Source organism: Momordica charantia, assembly GCF_013281855.1.
Source record: "Momordica charantia cultivar OHB3-1 chromosome 9 unlocalized genomic scaffold, Mcharantia_2.0 BLBB01000009.1, whole genome shotgun sequence".
Lineage (NCBI taxonomy): Eukaryota > Viridiplantae > Streptophyta > Magnoliopsida > Cucurbitales > Cucurbitaceae > Momordica > Momordica charantia.
The window spans coordinates 27,303,419-27,324,493 of NW_028275167.1; the positions used below are offsets into that span (position 1 = coordinate 27,303,419).

The following is a 21,075-nucleotide window of genomic DNA, read 5'->3' on the forward strand; positions in this document are numbered from 1 at the left end:
CAAATCATCTTTTCTCTGATTTGATGGGTGCCAAATAAATCTAAATAATATTTTGGGAAAGAAGTGATCAAGTTAAAACACACAACTTTTGACTGCTTTGAAACTATATTTGAAAACTGTAATATATTTTCAAAAAACAAAAAATGTATTTTGTAAAGTAGTTTTCAGAAAAAAAAATAAGAATAAAGTATAGAATAATTGTTTGTACACGAAGTTAACTATATATATTTTTATTATATATATATATATATATATATATATGTTCTTCAATTATATTAAAAAGTAAATGGAAAAAACAAGAAAAAATCTTTAAGTAGCATCATTTTCATCCCTACACTCTAACCTACTTTTCCCCTTTTAGACTTTGAAATTCCTAAAATTCAATCTTGTTCTATTAATATTTTGCCCAATTTCTATATGTAAATATTTTGGATAAGTGAAGTCGAAGTTTTGTTCTCCTATACCCAAGGGCACTCATGCCCGCCTCAAGACTCGGACTCGACTTCACAATTCAAAATTAGTCCCTACCTTTTTTTACCATAATTAATTGACAACGTAACTCGTAGGATATTAAATCCTAAGTAGGTAGCCAACATGGTTTGAACTCACTCTCTCTAAGTCATTTGCTATTTACAATAATGGCCCTTTTTGACCACTGAACCATCCTGTGATGGTTAAAATTAGTCCGTACCTTATAAGTAGTCATTTCAACATGAAGAGTCCATCCTATTTCTTTCATTAGTTTTTGTGATAAAAACTCAATCAACCGGGAAGGACTAAAATTAGTATTTTAAAAATTGTAAGAACTAAAATAAAAAGTGGAAAAACTTATGAGATGAAAATCAAAATTTCAGAAACTTTAAGAAAATGAAAAATGGATGAGGATGAGATTGAATCCATAATTCAACCTAAAACTTATCAGGGGAAAAAGTTCCACCTACAATCTATACCTTTTAACAGTTTATTAAATGAAAAATTTTCACCATCAAATTATCACTTTTGCTATTTAAGGAATTGAGAATAAAAAAGACCTTCCATTTTCTCTTAAACTTTTGGCCCATATTAATGGCAAGTTGAACCTAAGCAAAAGAAGACAGGCAAATCATATTATCTACTCCCTAAATCAGAAACCTAAACAGTTAAAGCAAAAGGCAATCCTCTATATTGATACTGCAGCCACATAGAAATTTTCAGACAAACAAATGAAGAAGTTCTTGACAAAATTTCAGCTAGAGCCTAAGAAATATCCTCTTTCCGATCTCCTGGATAGTCATTCACCTATGATTTGTATGAACTGGGAGGCTTTCATAACTCCCCGTTAGTTTTCGGTTCTTTTGTATTTTTTCATGTTTTTTCCTTTTCTTTTCCCCTTTCACTCCTTTCGGAGTTTGTATCATTGAACAATTTTTTTTTTCTTTTCATTTATTAATGAAAAGTTCATATCTTGTTCAGAAATTAGCAAAGAACACAGAGACATTAAAAAATGCAATGAAAATGACATTCATTAAGCGGCATCACTCATCAGAGGTTGTACCTTGACTAGAATAGTTGAAAACCAAGCTAAGCTACTGCTGGAAACGTGAAAATAACACTAATTGTGAATGTCATAATAACATACATTGAACCTTGATCATCATTACTATTATGTGCATAGACACATGCTTTCTATGAGAGTGTTCAAATGCATTATTGACCAGATAACAGTGATTTGTGGAATAAATTATTCGAGATTAATTTAAACTTTTGATAATGTATGCACAAAATTCATCTTATTACTGCTAAAGTGAGTTGGATTCCAAGTGATGACTTATAACTATGCATCTTTTGGCGAATAAGCACGCACCTTCAAGGATAGGCCTGTTTACCACCAGTATATGTTGCCTCAATAGAAGCAGATCCTTGAGCTTCGAAGTCGTCCCATGAATCTGTAGATAGTATGACGAAATCTGCAAGCTTTCCTGGGGACAGAGATCCGAGATCTTTGTCGAGAAAGGATGCGTAAGCAGCAGATATTGTATACCTGCAGGGTTGATGTGCAGAAGTTCTTGAATGGAAGTTGATTTCATTGAAGAGAGGAAAGGGATGCTTAATTGAAACCTTGCAAATTACCGAATAATGCAAAATATTTTCCAGTATAAAGAACAGATAGAAAAATATCCTGCATAACATTTCTGCATTTAAATCATTTTTCTATAATGCCTCAGTTTGTTAAACACTTTTAGAAAAAAAAAAAAAATAGTTGTATCATGAAGTCTAGATCTCCTTTTCTTTTTTTTTTTTTTTTTAATAACTTGGAGTCGAGCTTGGCTCCCCTTTACCTAGGGGTACCCGCGCCCGCCCCAAGGCCCGAATCCAGGAGAAATCAAGGAATTTTTGGTATTAAACTCATCGGAAGGTTCGAACTTAAGACCTTTAAGTCAGTATGACCAAGAGACCCCAAGCTATTGCCAACTGGACCGCCCTTTGGGGGTGAAGTCTAGATCTCCTTCTAAAGAGTTCACAAAAAGACCCCAAAAGTTTCTTCCAAAGTCTTATTGAATATCTGGGAATTTCTTTCTAACCATATGCACATAAGTGACACAAACAAAAATGCTTTGACTGAATTCATCAAAAGGATTTTAGCTTTCCCTTTAAATCTATGGCCAGGTAATAATCGAGTCTACCATTCTTGGCCGATGAGCCCTATAACCCAAGATAGGTTGAAGTAATTAAAATATTCCACTCTTCCCTTCCGTAGGAGCATTGAAATAGCACATCCCTATTGCCACCAAAAAAAGAAAAGAAAAAAGATAAACCCCACATCCCTGGTTTTCTTCTGAATTCTGCACAAAGGACACCAATCAGGCTATAGGCATCAGTTCAGACTATCTTTTTTCTTCTCCAGTTTTTTCAGCAGTTGTTAGCCCCTTGTGGAGGAATACTTAGAACACTTATTAATAATGTATCAATGATTAGTTTTTTAAAAATACTTAACTTCTACGAACAAATTGATTTAAAAATGAAAAATTATACTGAAAAGATTCGGGTCGGGGATCAGGTTTGGGGGGAGGAAATGTGTCCTAATCACTGTCCATATCACCGAAATAAAATTTTAAAATTATGTGCTAACACTGTCTCCATTTCAAACTAGGATTTTCCACTCCATTTGAGGTAGGTCCCATATGTATTTTTGTCGTCTCTACGAGAGGTCATGCCCCATGTTTGATAAGGTAACTTGAGAAAACTACATTGCTTCATAATGGAGAATAGACCATAGCATAGAAGCAAATAAAAGCAAATTGAGAAGGTACATTTGAGAAAGTGATGTTAGAGTGTTGCTTACGCCTTTAGCGCTTCATCTAGTCTGAGGCACTCTGATGGAATCCAAGCGCGATCCCAGGTCGGAGGTGTCCTTCTGATTGCAGTCTTGATACCACCCATTGGATTGATGTTTGCAATCTACACACAAGAATCTAATTTATACTAAAAAAATGTCCTTTTTCTAAATAAGAACATCGAAAACAGAAGCACAAAGGATTAAGCCTATGTAGTATTTAAGTTAAAATGTTACAAGCTCACCGGGCAGTCGGAACCAAAAGCTAAGCATGCTTTGCAAGTTAACAGTGATCTAAACAGGAAAGATTCTTTCTGAGCCCTCTGTGTCCCAAGTTTGTTTGTTGCAGACTCTGCATCATCCAGAAGGTGTTCTGGCTGCCAAGAATTAGATTAGATCGTCAATATTGTTGATGAAACTATCAAAGTAATGCTGAATTACCAATGTGCTAAGTAGTAAAGTTGAAATTGAACTGTTAATCAGACTAAACGAAAGGCTTATTAAAATTCAAATGCTTTGGCCAACTGGTAACCAACGGAGGAACAAAATGAAGTTAAAGACGAGAAAAGGAAAAACGGTTTTGACAATGAAAATAAAGTATTAAAGATAAACTGGTGCAGATAATGATTTCTACAAAAATCAATACATGTAACGGCTCACAATCTTGCTGCACGGAGTATTTTGAAGTGCTTTGATTACATCTTATAATATCTACTTAGGTCAATCAAAAAGTGGTTGCACCTTTTCACCTTCTTTCTTCCAGGAGAATGGAAGCCCTCTATGTCTTTTACCCATTACAATTTGTCCAAACTCTGTTCATCATACGAGAAAATTGATTTGCAGCATAACTTTCATAAAAAAACAAATTTTTCACTAAAAAAAATTTACAAGTAGGTAAAGTTTTATACTGAAACTAACAAACTACATAAGCTATCAGAACAATCATGCAATATTGAAAAACGTAGGACTGTGCTTGGACAGCATAATCACTGACACCTAAAGTGAAGAAATAAAAACACTCTTGGCCACAGCATAAGCTTTTCATGGTGAATAGTGTCAACTTCTCTTCTTTTTACTTTTTATTTTTTTAAACTTATTTGGTTGATATGATTCAAGCCCCACAGCAGAAATATCAATCCTTATCTGAGAATTTGAAGAAAAGGCGAAGGCGAAAGCGATGGAAACAAACACGTCAAAAGAAAGCCTGTGAGAGAACAATAAGAGACCTGGGCTGAAGCAATAATCCCTAGTTTACCAAATCGTTCAGGAGTTCCATGTGCCAAATGTTGAGCATGCTCCACCTACTCATGAGAAACAAAAAGTAATAATGAGATAACTTTATCACGACATTATTTGGCTTCGGTATCTCTTAGAATGCATTACCCTAAATCTTCGATCCCTCGGTCCATTCGTGGAAATAACAGATTCATAGATATCAAGGACCATATCATTTGCTTTGTCACCTATGGCATGAATAGCAACCTAAACAAAATTTAAGGTAAACATATTGAATCACCATGTTGCAATCATGTTTATTTAGATGAATCATAAACAATGGCAGAAGAAGGGCAAAAAGACCTGAAGCTTAGATTTATCTGATGCCATGGTCATGTTAAATAGGTTTTCGCGTTCTGTCATTTGCATTCCATAATTGTCAGGCTCATCAACGTAAGGCTGCACAGTTGGTACACAAATAGTTACTTCATAACAAGCAACATAATTTGGAAACAATGAATTAGAAGAGCTTCAGTAGACAGATAGATAGAACACGTTGCAGGTACTTCTGTTTCAGAAAAGCTAATGTGATATTTATCATCATAAAGTAGCAAGTACCAAACAAAAAAGTAGCCCCCAAAAAAAATCTGAAAATGGTGATTGACCACATGATCTCGACTTTAGCTGTGGACTTCAAATGCATGTTTCAACTATCAATATATCACACTCGGACGCGTTCCCGGTGAAGCTCTCACCTCATGAAACAAAGCAGTACGTGAACCTAAAGACCCATCAGCAAAACCCTTGACGCCACCCAAGTAAATCCATGGGCTCACAACGTGTCCCATTTTGTGAATAAGATCCTGGAGGGGATAAAAGAAATGTTGGAAGCAACAATAAACAAGGGGAGAAACTAAGGCAATAAAAGTGATTGAAGGAGCCTGTACAGGTGAGGTTGTTGCAGAGTCATAAGCAGCACGAGAAAATTTGGTCAAAGTTATAGAAACATAAATGAAATACACAAACAATCGATTAACTGTTTATAAAATTTGGTGAGCTCAATCCCAAATGAAGGGGGAAAACAAGCCTCCAACACTATTCTAAAAGATATAACAAAAGTACATATAGCTGAGCCTTTCAATAAACAAGCAGCCATCATATTTCAATATGGTAGACTTATTTTGTAGAAATGAGAATGGATTATTAAAAATACCAAGAAGTTATCAAACAGATTATTTTAAAAAACATTTTGAAGCAACTTGTACATGAATATAGTGACATTTATTCCTTTCAGATGATGAATTAGAATATGTTACATTAAAAAAGAAGTACAATTAATCACTTTGGCACAAAAATTTAACATTTCATTCATTATTAAACCTGTAAAATGAATAAACTGAATGGTGCTGGGTCAGCTGAATGATTGAAAATCAACACGTGACAAATGAAGAATCCCCCATCAAAGAAATGTTAGAACTTTTTATGCTGGAAAAATAAGCATAAAGGAGATTAAGTAATTTAAAAGTAGTTCAAGTTCACAGCAATTATAACATGGATAACTAGACAAATAAATTCCTTTACAAAAATTTTCATCATAAGGAAGCCCATATCTTTGTTGATTTGCATGTTTATGCTCGTCTTGATGCTTCTTAATGTAAAATTAACCAGCACATCCAGAAAAATTTGAATATATGTTCCAGATAAGAATAATCAAAGTCAGCAATGCAAACTTGGGAAATATGATAAATATCAACTAAAAAACATTCTTTTAGATGTCATACATGTAGAGATGACCATGTTTCCATTGGAAAAAATAAGCAAACCCTGATCATCATCTTCTCTGAAGAATCTGCCCACTGATACACATCTGCCAATTTAAATATTATTGACACTTAACTACGTGAGAATAGAAAGCAAATAAATAATCATATCTATCTATTGTGAGTCCCACTGCTGTCTAAGATGACATTTGAGGAAGCAAACCAAAGCTAGTCAAAATAAAAATGAGGCCTGAACTATAAATTTTCTGAAATAGGGAACGCAGTTTTGGCATGGTTTTCCATTGTAACAATACAAAAATTACCTGAAAAATCTTCCCATGATAACTTCACTGATTCTCCTGGATAATATCTTCCAAAGTCAACTATCGTTGTAACACCTCTAGCCAGAGCAAGACTACTGACCCTTAGCAATGCTTCTCTTCTTTCGTCCACTGAAACCTCTGGAATAAAAGGCAGGACCAACTTCCTAGCAGAATCAATCAGCAATCCAGTAGGATCTACAGAGTGAAGGAAATGCTCATTAAGATCAAATTCACTACTGGAGCGTAAATAAAGCAGAAGCAAACAGAAAAGGAGAACTTTACGTGTACGGACAAGAAAGCATAAACAATGGTTTCTGAATATCACTAACTTTGTCTCAAAGCACCAGTAGTTTCAGAAGAATATCAATGTGGCTGAATGTACCAATTTAAAGAATTAATTTCTTTTCCACAAACTTCGGCTGGTTTTTCTTCATAAAAAGAACGAAGGAAACAAAATTTCATTGTACAATGAGCACGCTTTTTTAAAGGCCTTTAAAACAGCAGATGGTACAACAAGCATGCGGCAAATTTTGTGTTTTAAATATTCCTTAAATACCAAAAAGAACAGGTTTAGTCTGTTTAGCTTTGTTCCATTATCAATAACTGTATAAAAAAAGTACACATAGTTAAATTCATATTTAAAAGCAAATCAGCGTGACCTTAATTGTACTAAATTTTTACACGTTCAAGTTTGCAAGACCAAATGACTCTAATCCAAGTAATTCATTTAACATTTTAACAGGTAAAACTTAGATAAAAATTCAAACCCCCCCTGAAACAATAAACCACAAAGAATAGCATATATGTCGAGCTAGATTCCATATGTAGGATCCACAAATTTGTCTTGACCACATTGAAGTATCTAAACACTATAGAATTTTTTCTTTCTTTTTGTGTGTGTTTAAGATGAGGAAGTATTTTTTTTAACTAGTCTGGTAATATAAAAGATGCCCTGTCCTCGTATTTCTCTGTATTCATATCAACGGTACTGTATGACAATACCTCCACCAGTAGTTTTCACTATTGTCCCGCCTTCAGGATCTTCTGTTAAATTCGTGATACCAGCCAACTTAAGTGTCACATTATTAGCCAAGCTCATGTGACCATCAATCCTTGACAGAAGAACCTGTAAACCAAATTCTGAATGTAAAATCACACATGATGTGTTTCGTAGTAGTAGTCACATTAAAGAAAGAGATGACTTACAGGGTTAGATGCCGTGACATCATCAATCCAAGAAGCCATTGGCCATTCACCTCCCCAAAGATCATTATTCCATCCACCACCCAATACCCAATTTCCTTTCTCAGTGTCTGAATATTTTTGTAAAGCTCAAATTAGAAGGCTCTACATAGTCACCACATACATGATACAAGCCCACAATATCACAATCACTTATTTATAAGTTTAAAACACAGCATATGTTTATTTTATTTTGTAATAGAGAAAAGCAGGATAGCACCATCTAAGGCGGCCAAAGAGAGATCCAGCAAAAAACGAGCATCAAGAAACAAAGAAACTAAGTAACACCGCACTTAAATCCCCAAACAGATTCAATAAAAAGCTCTAGACCATATGAACCATAATTCCCTTGAGAGAGAACTCCTAACATTGACAAGAAAAGGATTTATAAGAGAATAAAAGGATTTCTCATAATGAGGAAAATGCTGTTGGAATTGTATTTCTTTCGGCGTGCCTAATAGGAGTCTTTTATCAAAGAAGTTCTCTAATCTCCCAGGTTCATTGGATGAATGTCTTACCACCCTTTGTATTTTTTTTTTTTTTTTTTTAACAAGAAACAACTTTTCATTGATATGTGAAAAGGAGAAAAAGTTCAAGAATACAAACTCCTATAGGAGGGAGAGAAAAGGGAAAATGAAAGCAAAATATAGGCTCAACAGAGAGCAATACAATCAACATGAGAGTGATATCAAAAGCCAACAAAAGAAACAATCTAACTTCAAACAAAAAGATCCACCAAGATGTGATGACACAAAAGAGAAATTTTAGAGGTCTTTAACTTCGGGTTCTCCACCCTTGTACCTTTCTTCTTTTCTTTAATTAAAAGTTTTTTTTCTTATTAAATAGAAGTACAAAGGAGATGAGGCACTAAATCCATTGCTTAAACCAGAACTGAGCATAGGATAGCAGCCATTTCCTAGAAATATGAACTTTCAACTTGAGATTAAGGCCCATGAAATATTGCAGTTTCACCAAGAATTTCAAAGTTATATGAAGGAAACACCAGTTTAAGCCAGAAGAATGGAAAACATAGTCCCAATGTCTTCTAGTGAAATCACATCTCAAAAAGGTATGTACTTGAGATATTCACTATAGTTTTCACAAAGGCAACATGTTTGAGGTTGTAGGTTGCAGGAGACGTTCTTCAACTGGAATTTAGGAGTCCCAAGTAAAATATCCCTCCAAGGTAAAGTATTAAAATGTCCTGAGCTCCAGCAATCCCACCCAAACAAAAACCTATCATAAAAATTTATTTTGCTTTTTGTATCTTTTCTGAACCAACCAAATGGCTAACACTCATGTAAAAGCATTCATTGTCTAGTAAAGCTACCTAGAACCAACACGCTAAATACAAATGGAAATTTAGGAAGTCCGAGAAGCATTGATTGACAAACTCATATGCATACCAGGTGGCTGAGAACATCATACATTTATAACCAACACTTGAAGACATTTGGTACGTACGAGAACATTTTTCTCTTGATTCGTGAACTATATAAAAGGGAGGAAATTACTTCTAGCTGCTTCTGCAATCCTTCTCACAAACTCGTTTTTTTTATTTACACCATGAAGGTTCACTTGCTTCATCTGATACATATGAGGATAACCCAAAAACAAGAAAATAACTAATCACTAATCAAAATTGTGAGACATTCATAAAAGGGCATATAGAGATTCCCTCGAAAACAAAACTGAAAACTGTTATCAGCTAAGAATAAGACACGGATTCACTCAAACCTGCAGTCCTTGATAAATTAAGTGCCCATGTGAATCAATGAATCCAGGAACCACAATTTTTCCCCCAAGATTCAACTCTTTTGTCCCTTGTCCAACCAAGTCCTGTATTCACATAAATGATGCAATACTACATAAGAGAACGGAAAACATATTCCAACTTCTCAAAACTAAGTAGGATAACAATCATAGGGTATCAATATTCATTGGTTCCACCTCCAAAACAATTAGCAATGAGAGGAGTAACGCATATTTATTATGAACTTTTGTTAAATCCCTCTATCTTTTTTGATGCAAAGTACCTCCTAGTTGCTTGCCAGATAAATAGAAAAGTAGAAATGACTTGGCCAGAGTTCCATGCTACTCTCACCACATTTGAGAACACATGCTTCCATCTTAATTTGGTAAGCAACAATCCATAACTGTCTAATGGTAAATTGCACAAACCATCCCTAAAGTAGATGGTGGTAACAATTACATCTTTTAAACTTTCAATCATAAAAATTAAACCCTTAAACTTAACCTGAAATCCTTAACCGGCCCAAGCAGCTTAAAACATAGAATTCATAGAAGGGGGGAGCAAGCCAGTTTGAAGAGGATAATAAACTAAAAGTCAAGTTCATTATTAGCAATAACAGCTCGAGAATTAAAAAAAAAAAAAATCAATAGAATCTAGGTTCGAAAGCAGCCCAAAACTCTTAAACCACTAAGCTGAAATCTCCCAGTTCCCAACTACAGAACTCCATGCGGGTAAGAAAGGTAGGGAAGAAGAATAGGAAGAGGTTGAAGAACCTGAAGAGCGGAGTAGCTGCCGACACGGAGAATCCTGCGGTTGAGAATGGCCATGGAATCGGCGAAAGGAAGAGAGTCATCGCTGGTGAATATGAGTGCGTTTTTTACTACCAAATCGGCGACCAAACACGAAGACGACGACATGGCTGTTGGAGCTTGGATTCCTGCTCAAATGTGAAGATCAATGGCTGATGGAAACAACTTTGAAAATTTGGAGCCAATTGGTTTGACATCCACTCCTTCCTTCGATAAAATTCTTTCTTTTTAACAGGGATGAAATTATTACAAATTCGTTACTTGAGACTACTTTCAAAAGTGTTATTTTAACGAAAAAATATTTAGAAAATAGGTATTTAATCTCTCTCTCATGGCAGTGAAATTGGGATTCGATTTCACTCGCTTCCTCCTCGCCGGCGAAATCGGCTGCCGTCTCGTTCGTTCGTCGTTCCCCAAATTCGACTCTCAGTGCACATCGCCAAGCTTTTCTCGCTCCGAGCCGTTGGATAGGGATCGGAGAAACCTCCGGCCGTCGAGATTGTCAAACAAAACGAGATTCCAGAGCTGCGGCTTTGTCAAAGCCAATTTGATGATCTCTGTGCTTTCAGAACTACTTTTAATTTTGTTCATTTTAGTTCCATCCTTTTCGAAAGTTTAGCATTTTGGCTTCATTTATTACTATCTTTCATCGTGGTGTTTCAACATGGCCATGGCCCTTTCAAATTACCTTAGATCTTAGAAGGGAACAGCGAACAATGGGACATTCATTGTCTCAATAAGATCTATACAAATTCACCTGACCTGAATCCATAGCAACATTGCCATTATTGTAATGTCTGTTTTGTTTGCATAACCCATAGATGACCGAGAAATTATTTGCATTGTCCCCGTCCCCAGCCTCGACGCAGGGGAGAAAGAAAAGGAATGCAGTCTAACACGGTCTATATGATGCAGGTTACTTGATGGCAACTCCCTTTTGTTAGTAAGCAAACCAATAGATTATCGAGAGTTCTTTCCTTGGAGCTTAATACTTGGTTGGATGTTGATGTTGTTGCCGATGCCGAGTTCACTACAATGGGAGTTGGGATTTGTAAGCATCATGCCCGGAAGCGGATGGAGTTATCGGATAGAACCTCATCGAGAACGAGTACGCCACAGGAGACAGCAAGTAGTCGTCATGTACACAGGGAGACCAGCTATCATCTCCTCCCACACCCATGTGCTGGTGGTCGAGATGAACCTGCCAACACCATGACGAAAATAAGAGTTCAGAATGTAAGGGATGAGTAGAAGCCAACAGAAGGATCAAAATGGGGAATATCGAAACGATCACGTTACGACTAACAAGCTACTCATAACATGGGTTAAACCAGCACATTCTCAGTTTGGATGAAACTGAAATAACTACCTCAATGTCGTCTCCGTTGACAAGGTCATCATTGTGTACTGCTCGATCGAGCTCTGCAGTGGAGTAATAGCTTGCACTCATTTGCATTGGCGGCGAGCTTCTGTAAATTGAGGCGTAAATTCCAACACCATCCTTGTTTTCAAAAGTTACCCACCTGATATCTGCCCTGCCTGAAGATTCTCCAGGGACAATGTATGGAACATGCATTTCAGACACATTCTTCTCATAAACTCCAACATGAGCAGCTGCTTTTCGATCGGGATAACACTCGAACGGCCCTCTTCCATACCATCTGACCCGGTCCACAGATTTATCTAGATGAAATTCGACTCCCACACGGGGCAAAGGAGGAAGGTTTGGGCTTGGTTGTACATTGCAGTCCACAATCACATCCCCAGAACCATAAATTGTGTAAATCATATCCACTTGAATTAAGGCATCTGATTTTTCTGATGCAGAAGAAGAAGCCCACTGCCTATCACTCCCGACGCCGAGGAAAATGACGGCGACTTTCACAAAATGGTCTGTTGTGCTAAGTATGGAACATCTTTCAGCAGTGAAAGAGAGGGTATCAATATGGGCAGCTTTCCACAAGGATAAATAACTACATGAACCTCCACCTTTGTCGTTATCGGTAGGCGCTCGCCAGAAGGAAGGTATGATGCCTTTAATTATTAGAGGAACTCCTTTAACCTATAACAATTCAAACACTCAACATCACCACTCCTTAGTTCCCTTAAAGCTCAAAAGACTTGTCAAGATAGAGAGTTTAAAAAGGGGGTGCTTCATTTCATATTCAACTTCTGAGAATGCCTTGTGAAATTCAAAATACCCAGAGTCATATAGTACAAATCCAATCATATACTATATTACCTTCCAGCTTTCAAGAGTTCCGGTTTGAACATCCAATTTAATCTCCCATAAGTTCTGCTGGTAGACACGAACCGTATCCCCATGAATTTCACTAAGTAAAGTAGCACTAACATTCTTGATGGACTGCAAATCAATGTGAACCTTTTTCAGTTATTTATACAATTGGAATAGCAAATTCTCTGACCTAGTATTAAGCAGTGTATATAGGCAATTACGTGAGGAAAAAAATCTCGTTTCGTTGGCAACTGGACTTGTGACAATGAAACGATGTGACCAGCTTCGACCCATCGTGTCGGGCGCTGAAGTTTCACAGATACAGTTAAAAAGAACTCCAATGCAGGTGATGAAGCCCATAGATCATACCAAGGACTTGATTGCCATTCAATATCGTAACTTCTCTGAGGTCCTAATACAGGAAGAGATAAAGTTCCATTTCCAAGTTCATGACCATCCCCATAAATTCTCCAACTGAACTCCAAGTCCTCTGTTGTTGAAAAAAAATGACCATTCAGAACCTGTAAAATGGAAACTTAATGTCAAACATATCTCTCCAAGGATCAATAAATGATGAAATAGCCTAATAGTTAGGCATCTGAAGACCTGAAGTGTTCCATCCCGTGATGAAATCTTGATGGGCTGGTAAAGATACTTGACTTCTGAAAATTGAGTTTCGCGAAGTCAAAAACTGGTCAGTAAACATAAACATAAATCCTGATTCCAAAAGCGTCGCTAATCATGATATAACGAATAAGATGATTATCGAGTTACCATGTAGTGCAGGATGGGGAGTTCGATCTGGCCATGTCACGCCATTGAGACAGAAATTTAAATCATTTGGGATATCCCCAAATTCACCTCCATATGCCCATCGCTTCCTGCCATCGCCAACCTCCTTCAGTAGTGCCTAGATCAAAAAGTAAAACCTTTGAAACTTATGCAAAGATGATGGTTAGAAAGTAGTTTGCAGCAGATAATTCATAGCTAGAACAAATAAACAATTAGTCTCAAACAAAAACTAGAACATGATCGGTGTCCAAAACCTGGTCAACCCAATCCCAGATAAACCCTCCTTGGAGGCCAAAGGTGTTGTCAATTGCTTCCCAATATCTGTGGAGATTCCCAGTGCTGTTTCCCATTGAATGTGAGTACCTATTGTTTGTCAAGATGCAAATGATTAATAAAAACCCAACGAAAAATGTCGTAAAATCATTGGTTCATACAACTTACTCGCAAAGTATCAAAGGACGAGTTTCGTTGGGATCATTAGCAATCTTGACCATGTCCCATACACGCATGTACATAGGACAAACTATATCAGTAGAAGAGGTTCTAGATCCTCCTCCTTCATAGTGCAACACTCGGGACGAATCCTTTCCCCGAATCCACCCTAATTTTGCATCCACAAGATATATAGGCCTTGTCAAGCATCTGCTTCGAGTAAAAGCAACTCATGAAAGGATATAATTACCAGCAAGAGCAGAGTGGTTGGGACCATATCCAGCTTCATTTCCTAAGGACCAAGCTATAATGCAGGCATGGTTTTTATCTCTTTCCACCATTCCTATAACACGATCTAACATTGCAGATGCCCAACTGGGTTCCAAAGTTGGATGCTTCACATGTCCAGAAAGATCGAAACCGTGTGTTTCGATGTTGGCTTCGTCTATCATGTACATGCCGAACAAATCGCACAACTCGTACCAACGAGGGTGTTGAGGATAATGGCTGTTTCTCACGGCATTGATATTGTTTTGTTTCATTAGGACCAAATCCTGCAACAACAAACGACTTGGACTTACCATAAAGTGAACCGTCACTTCTGACCTATAACTTATGCCTCTTTAGCATAAGAAATGAAGAAAAGTTAAAAGTTCAGTTTATAACCTTGCTACAAAGGTGCAATTAAGACCTTCTAATTGGTCAAGTTTCTTCTTTTTTTTTTGTTTGAGTTCATTATGTTGGATGCTTTTAATTAGTTGTATTTAGGTACTTTGTTACTAAGTTTAAACATTTTTTATCTACTCGCTTTTGTGGCTAGATTTCACTATTTTTGTTATTAGGTTTGGACATGTCTTTGTCATGATTTCTGAGTGTTTTGTTACCAGAATATTGTTTGATTTATTGGTTGGTTTACGGACAATTTCTTAATTTAGTTTTTAGAAGGTATTAATTGTCATGTTTATTCAAGTTCATGAATTAAATTGATGAAATTAAAAGTTTAAGGTTAAAATCGACTCAACCACCTAATTTCAACGGCCAAAGGAAAACAGAGGAGGCATCACCTGAATCATGCAAGACTCTATATTCGTCTTCCCGAGACGTGGATGATGCTCGTGCCTATTCACACCTCTGATTACTACTGGACACCCATTGACAAGCAGCTGTTTTGGAGCTTTCCTAATACTTCTTATTCCAACCAGACACGATTCGCAGTCAACGATCCGATCTGACGAGTCTTTCAGAAGAACAACAAGAGTGTAGAGATTTGGCTGTTGATGAGGGGAAAAGGAAGACCAAAAAAGTTAAGATACAGTGACAAAGAAAGAGAGAGAGAAACTAGCAAATTAATGGGAATCTCAAGTACTTGCTCTGCAGACCAAAGCCTAGGCTTTTCCAATCTTCCCCCAAGGACGTAACCATGGAACCCCAAGGCTGTGCCAGGGAGCAGAGTAAGCTTAACATTAGCCACATTTGACGAGAGTAGGTCGACATGGCTTTCGTGATTGTTGTTGTCCCATGTTCCAGAGTCGAATAATACCGCTTCTAACTTAAAGTCATTAAGAAAATTTTCCTTGCTTGCCTCAAGAGAGCTGTCAATTTTCACTTCAACCTATAAGATGGCAGACATGTTGCTGTGATGCTCATGAAGTGTGAGAAATTTATGACATCAAACGTAACAAAACCAATATGCCACTTCATGGAAAAAACTATAGCATACAATTAAGTTATAAACCATTCATCTAATTTGGTTAAAATACTACTTTAGTCCCTCTAGTTTGGAACTTATTCTACTTTAGTCCTTGTACTTCCCATAAATCTTAAAATTAGTTCCCACAGTTTGTTTATCTATGGTTAACTTTTTCTAAAAAAAAAAAATTGCCTCTATTAGCCTCCCCTAAAAAATTTGGAAACATGTTCACATCGTTAATTTTTTGAATAAGATATGAACTTTTCATTGATAAATGAAAATGAACAAAATTGTTCAAAGATATAAACTCCTAAAGGAGTGAACAAAAAGAATAATTAAGATAAAAGGAAAAAAACCATGAACCATGAAAATATTCCCATCGTTAATGGAAATTAATATTATTTTCTGTCAAGTTAGATAGAAATTAACTACAAAACTAACGACGAGGACTAATCCTCCCCAAAAATATAAATGGAGAAAGAAAAAACATATCAATTTAAACGAATCTTACCAAGAACATACCTGTATATCAGCATATGAATAATCCTCCCCAGCTTTTGATTTGAAGAAGTAGTCCCCTATGAACACCTACGTACAAACAAATATAAATATACAAATGAAAATACTGATCAACAATCAAATATCTCATATCATATCTTTTTTTAGTTTTTAGTTTTCAAAATTAGGGATTGTGAAAAACGTTGTATTTTAAGTAGATAACAAAACAAAAGAAACACATGGAAGATTCTGTTTTCGACAGAAACCTGAGGTTTGGCCATGAGAAGAACGTCGCGATGAATCCCGGAGAGCCACCACTGGTCTTGATCCTCAAGATAAGAACCATCACTCCATTTTATAACTTGAACAGCAACAACATTCTTGGACTTTGATCCACAGGGATGGCAATATTCTGTTATTTCAAACTCAGCTGGTAGTCTACTGTCCTGACTGACCAAACAAAAATGAATGAGAGGACACTCTAGAAAACGTTTTTAAAAGTAGTAATAAAACAAAGATAGTGTTTACAAGCTTAATTTTCATAAAACGGGAAACAAAACACAAAATGAAACTGCTCTAAGTATTCAAATACATTTTAACAGCAATTTTCATCTAAAATAAGAGAAAAACGAACACAAAGGAGATACTATCAAGGGACAATACCATCAAAGACAATAACAATATTAAAAATAAAGTTGTCTTAAAACTTCATAGTGATTTTTTCTTTTTACGAGAAACTGAACTTTTAATGAGAAAAATGAAAAGTGACAAAATCCAAAGGGCATACCAAAAAATAACCCAAAGAAAGGAAGTTCATCTCATGAATTGGACTCTAATCCAAAATAATAACACCTAGCTAAAAATAAAAATAAAAAACCGACCCCAAAGTAAAGTATTAAATCTAATAATCTTCCAAAAATACCTCAGGATCTCCCCGCCTCCCTAAAGATACTATTACTTCACTCAATCCAAATCCCCACAAAATAGCAAAGAAACAAGCCTACCTCATAAATTTTCCTATCCAAGGAGGATACAACAGAACTTCAAAGTGATCATTTACCTATACCCGACGAGATTCCCATTTATCCACACAAAAAAGGCAGAATCAACAGCTTCAAAGTGCAACAAAATTCTTCGACCTGTCAAATACAAACTGTTTATGCATCAAATCAAATATAATATTGGTGATTAATGTTGTGGGTATTGTTTCTTATCTTTTCAGGAAACAGAAAAATGAAGAAACAAAGGGGAAAAAAAACCTTTCCATTCTTCTGGAAGATGGAAATAAGTTCTGTAGCAGCCTGTAGGATTGTCCTCAGGAACATGCGGCGGATCGACAGGGAAGGGATAGACAACATTGGTGTAAATTGGCTTATCAAATCCATGCATCTGCCAATTTGAAGGAACTGTTCCAATTTGTCAAGCAATAAAAAAGTTTATCAGACAGAACTACATATGTTTGTCACACATTGTTTGAACTTTGAAGAAGGAAAACAGATGTTCAATCTCCCTCTTTTGTTCTCCTAAACGTTGGTTATGCAGGATACATTTAACTTTCTTTCAATTCAATTCAGGTCCCATTTGATAACTATTTTATCACACATCATTTCTAAAAACTAAAAACATAATAGTTATCACGGGGCCTCGATTTTGATAAACCAATCCATCTTGTTGGTGGTTTGAACTTGAACCCGGGACTTTGGCGGGTATCTCCAGACATTGTTAAATTCAGTTAAAGGAAAGGATGGTTATCTAATCTAATACCTAACTGATGTATGTCTTAAAAATTATATCAGAGCATTGAAATATACCTGGCAGAGTTGTCCATTCAGAATCCTCAAATGAACTTTCATGGAAATCCACAGGAACGCTGGTTGGACTAGCGGCCAAGAAGAATTTCCAGTAACCAGATAGAGACTTGATGAAAGGTAAATCCTTAACCCAGAAAGCAGCACAATCAAGAGCACTGTGAACAGCATCGTCGTTCCAAACAGCCGATTTCGACACCAGAAAATCTACTTTACTACGGTCTTGCCAGTACTTAATACATCCTAATCATACACAAAAAACATCAGAACTTTCTGAAATAAGTTGGCTGGAGTGGAGCAAAATCTGCTAAACTAGCAAAAGAATGAATAGATTTTGGGGAAGAGCACTCAAATGTTGATGAGTTTAGATTTGCCTTAAAAGATTCATACATCGGAGTGTAAATGAACAATATTTTTCTTCATCTAGGTAATCTCACTAGCAAACTGGTTACATCAAAATGATTAGAAGTATATTTCATTGAAATATACCTTTGTGCTATAAAGAAATGGTCAAACAACAAGAATTAAAACACGTAGACAAGAGTGAAGCCAGAAATTTCATATGGGAGGCAAAATTATATACTCTAAATCAACTTTGGTATATTATTTTTAATTTAAGACTGAACCAAGAGGGGGATAATTGCTCACTCTCCTTCCTTCCTCACTCTGCCTGGCAGGTAGAGATATAACCATACAAATTCATCACATGTTCATAATGTTGGGGCATTGGGTCCTCCACCACTCCTTCCACTATGCTCGTGTCACATTTCGTTAATCTCCAAGAGACTTTGTCCAATTGAAAGCCAGATTTGAGAGACAACAAGGATTTTTAAGTTATTAAGTAGCCTATCAAGAGTACATTCGAAGTTAAAACCTCCCAACTCCTTAACGGGGCACGGGTGTTAGTCGCACTATTTCTAAAACCACCTAATTACACAGATAAGTGCACAATGCACATCATTAGGCACTAATAGAATTGCTTAAAGAATGAAGGCGACGATGTCAAACCCCAGGACAGAGGAAACCAATTAATCTCCACAACTCACAGAGAAAGCAAGCATTTTTCTCAAACCCCATTTGTCAAATCAACAAACTAAACACGAGGGGTACCTTCAACAGAATCCTGGCAACGGAGAGGAACATGGGAATCCCTCTTCCTCCACTTGATGAAATTTTGGTCTTCCCACACTTTGTAACCATTCTCGGAGGGAATCACAAGCTTAGCAGCCAATGAAGCCATAACCTACAGCCACAGCACTGATTTTAACCCCAAAAAAGCACAAATTGAACTGCCCCATCGAAAAAAACTTGATTAAAATCTGAGAGGATTACCTGGGGTTTGTGGATCAAAGAGAAGATGAACTGTTCGATGGGTCAGGGGAAGGATCGGACTTCAATTTCTGAAGAAATCCCTCGCATCTAAAATTGCCGATTCTCCACAGAAGCCTCGTTGACTAATTTGATGAATTTCAATGTGGGCAGTTTGTTCAAGGATTGGGCAACTGCGGAGTGGAGGACGTTAGTTATTTTCCAATCTTATCGCCAATGGGCAGTGTCGTTTGTTCTAGTTGGAAGAGTGTTGACTTTGTCCCCGTTTAGTTCTTCAATTACTGGAAATGAGTTATTAAAATCAAGTTTTTGATCCTCGATTCCCACATTAATGTGTGTTCTTATTTTTTAGTCTCTTCCGATTCGAGTCGTTCAGTTAAAAATTGATTACTAATGTTAGAGTATTATATTAGTATGATTTATATTATTAGTTTATACTACTAATTACTAATGCTAGAGTAGAATATTTGTATTTGTATATTTTATGAGAATAAAATTATCTGGTTCTCTCAAACTTTAGTATTTATATTCTAAAAAATAAAAATGTGGTATCACATTTGAGTGCTAAATCAAAATATAGAATGATAGTACAATCAGCGTGTGAATTAACATAGTTATATAAGCTTTGATTGAATTGGAATTTGGCATCATCATTCCAACTATACAATAGTGTGATAATCAAACAGCTCTTCATGAATGAATTAAATATGTCTAAGTCGATTGTCATTATGTATGTGAGAAAATGGAGTGAGGGTTGGTGTCTACAGAATATGTGAAGACCAGATAATGGTTAGAAGATATTTTCACTAAAGCATTGAATGGAGCACGAATAGATTATCTCTCAAACGAGTTGAACATGATTAACATATATGCTCCAATTTAGAGAGTGTTAGAATATTTATATTAGTATACTTTATATTGTTAGTTTATAATATTTATTAATTTGTCATTTATTGTTCTTTTACCTATCAAGTTTGTAGGTCAACCTTACATATTTATCTATATATATTATTAAGTAATGATAATATAATTATCAGATTCTCTCAAACTCGATCATTACAACTAATAATAATATATGTTATTGGGTGTTATCAACTATGATCCCTCCACTCAAATATTTCAAATACCAAACAAATTTCAAATAAATTTGGTTATTTGTTATAGCATAAAATAGAATGATATATATCAATCCAAACATAGTTTAGTGGATAAATACTCGTTACTCATATCATCCCAAAAATTGATTGTTTGATTCCCAACCTATAATTGTTGTACTAAAAAAAGAGTAAAAAAAGAGTAATTTTTCTTCTGATGTAAACAAGTTTTTCGATCAAAATAATCAAATTTAAAATAATTTTATCAAATTTGAAATCACTGTATTTAGAATAATTTCTTGAATTTTCTTGATCTTGAACAGAAACTTAGGTATAAATAATGTATAATATGAAGATAACAACGCAAACATTTTAATCACAAATTTCTTAAAATTACATTTTTAAGTTTTCAAAATTTGGCTTTAATTTTTGAAAATATATTTAAAAAGTAGATAGCAAAATAAATAAATAAAATAGTATTTAGAAGTTTAATTTAGAAAAAAAACTAAAAAATAAAATGGTTATTAAATGAGCCAAACCATTGGATATTAACAATATTTTTTATTTTTCTAATCTTAATGAATTATAAAATAAATCAACACTAACCAAAATATGAATGTTAAATTAGAATTATTAGAGTTAGTGTTTTGGAATTATTTTCTTAGGTAAAAATGTTTCCGGATCCAAATGATTGTATTTTGTATAATTTAAAATAATTTATTGAATTTCAAATCAGGATTTGAATTTATTTCTTGAATTTTATTGGTCTCAAACGGGATAC

General features: G+C 35.5%; 2 protein-coding genes and 1 long non-coding RNA gene across 5 annotated transcripts; 1 reads left to right on the plus strand and 2 right to left on the minus strand.

Annotated features, from left to right (window-relative positions):
- Positions 1-1,545: 1,545 nt before the first annotated feature.
- LAF3 (Amidohydrolase family) lies at positions 1,546-10,938 on the minus strand. Of its 2 annotated transcripts, none has more exons than XM_022283577.2 (14): positions 10,380-10,930; positions 9,591-9,692; positions 9,368-9,440; positions 7,818-7,924; positions 7,614-7,737; positions 6,612-6,806; positions 6,310-6,395; positions 5,284-5,391; positions 4,892-4,987; positions 4,697-4,795; positions 4,540-4,614; positions 3,559-3,690; positions 3,323-3,438; positions 1,546-2,020 (listed from the first exon to the last, which is right to left on the minus strand). In XM_022283577.2, exons 1-14 carry the CDS (start codon positions 10,521-10,523, stop codon positions 1,846-1,848), a joined length of 1,632 nt encoding a protein of 543 aa, XP_022139269.1. In that variant the 5' UTR covers positions 10,524-10,930; the 3' UTR covers positions 1,546-1,845. The 2 variants fall into 2 exon arrangements, with proteins under 2 accessions (XP_022139269.1, XP_087973190.1); XM_088117064.1 differs by having other exon boundaries at positions 1,881-2,020; positions 3,291-3,438; positions 10,380-10,938.
- On the plus strand, positions 10,463-11,047 carry LOC148209286 (uncharacterized). The gene is made up of 2 exons (XR_015787093.1): positions 10,463-10,603; positions 10,754-11,047. It is a non-coding gene; the product is annotated as an uncharacterized LOC148209286 (long non-coding RNA).
- A 64-nt stretch (positions 11,048-11,111) lies between these two features.
- LOC111010223 (glycoside hydrolase family 2 protein) lies at positions 11,112-19,471 on the minus strand. 2 transcript variants are annotated; one of them, XM_022283575.2, is made up of 18 exons: positions 19,204-19,471; positions 18,982-19,114; positions 17,875-18,114; positions 17,323-17,469; positions 17,124-17,202; positions 16,330-16,513; positions 16,088-16,153; positions 15,242-15,487; positions 14,940-15,146; positions 14,126-14,429; positions 13,885-14,044; positions 13,698-13,806; positions 13,426-13,561; positions 13,258-13,313; positions 12,873-13,172; positions 12,658-12,780; positions 11,785-12,477; positions 11,112-11,616 (listed from the first exon to the last, which is right to left on the minus strand). In XM_022283575.2, the coding sequence occupies exons 2-18, from the start codon at positions 19,109-19,111 to the stop codon at positions 11,446-11,448; spliced, it is 3,351 nt and encodes a 1,116-aa protein (XP_022139267.1). In that variant the 5' UTR covers positions 19,112-19,114; positions 19,204-19,471; the 3' UTR covers positions 11,112-11,445. The 2 variants fall into 2 exon arrangements, with proteins under 2 accessions (XP_022139267.1, XP_022139268.1); XM_022283576.2 differs by lacking the exon at positions 19,204-19,471 and having other exon boundaries at positions 17,323-17,452.
- Between the last annotated feature and the right edge of the window lie 1,604 nt (positions 19,472-21,075).

What these genes read in the sequence shown, in the direction of transcription:
- LAF3 (XM_022283577.2), bottom strand. Translation starts at nt 10,523, where the DNA reads ATGTCGTCGTCTTCGTGTTTGGTCGCCGATTTGGTAGTAAAAAACGCA. An exon ending in GATTGCAGAAGCAGCTAGAA is followed by an intron (nt 7,925 to 9,367) that starts GTAATTTCCTCC and finishes AAAAATATTCAG; the next exon opens with ACACTGAGAAAGGAAATTGG. An exon ending in CTTTTGGTTCCGACTGCCCG is followed by an intron (nt 3,439 to 3,558) that starts GTGAGCTTGTAA and finishes TCTTGTGTGTAG; the next exon opens with ATTGCAAACATCAATCCAAT.
- LOC111010223 (XM_022283575.2), bottom strand. Translation starts at nt 19,111, where the DNA reads ATGGCTTCATTGGCTGCTAAGCTTGTGATTCCCTCCGAGAATGGTTAC. An exon ending in TCTTCCAGAAGAATGGAAAG is followed by an intron (nt 17,203 to 17,322) that starts GTTTTTTTTCCC and finishes TGTATTTGACAG; the next exon opens with GTCGAAGAATTTTGTTGCAC. An exon ending in TAGAGTCTTGCATGATTCAG is followed by an intron (nt 14,430 to 14,939) that starts GTGATGCCTCCT and finishes TTGTTGTTGCAG; the next exon opens with GATTTGGTCCTAATGAAACA.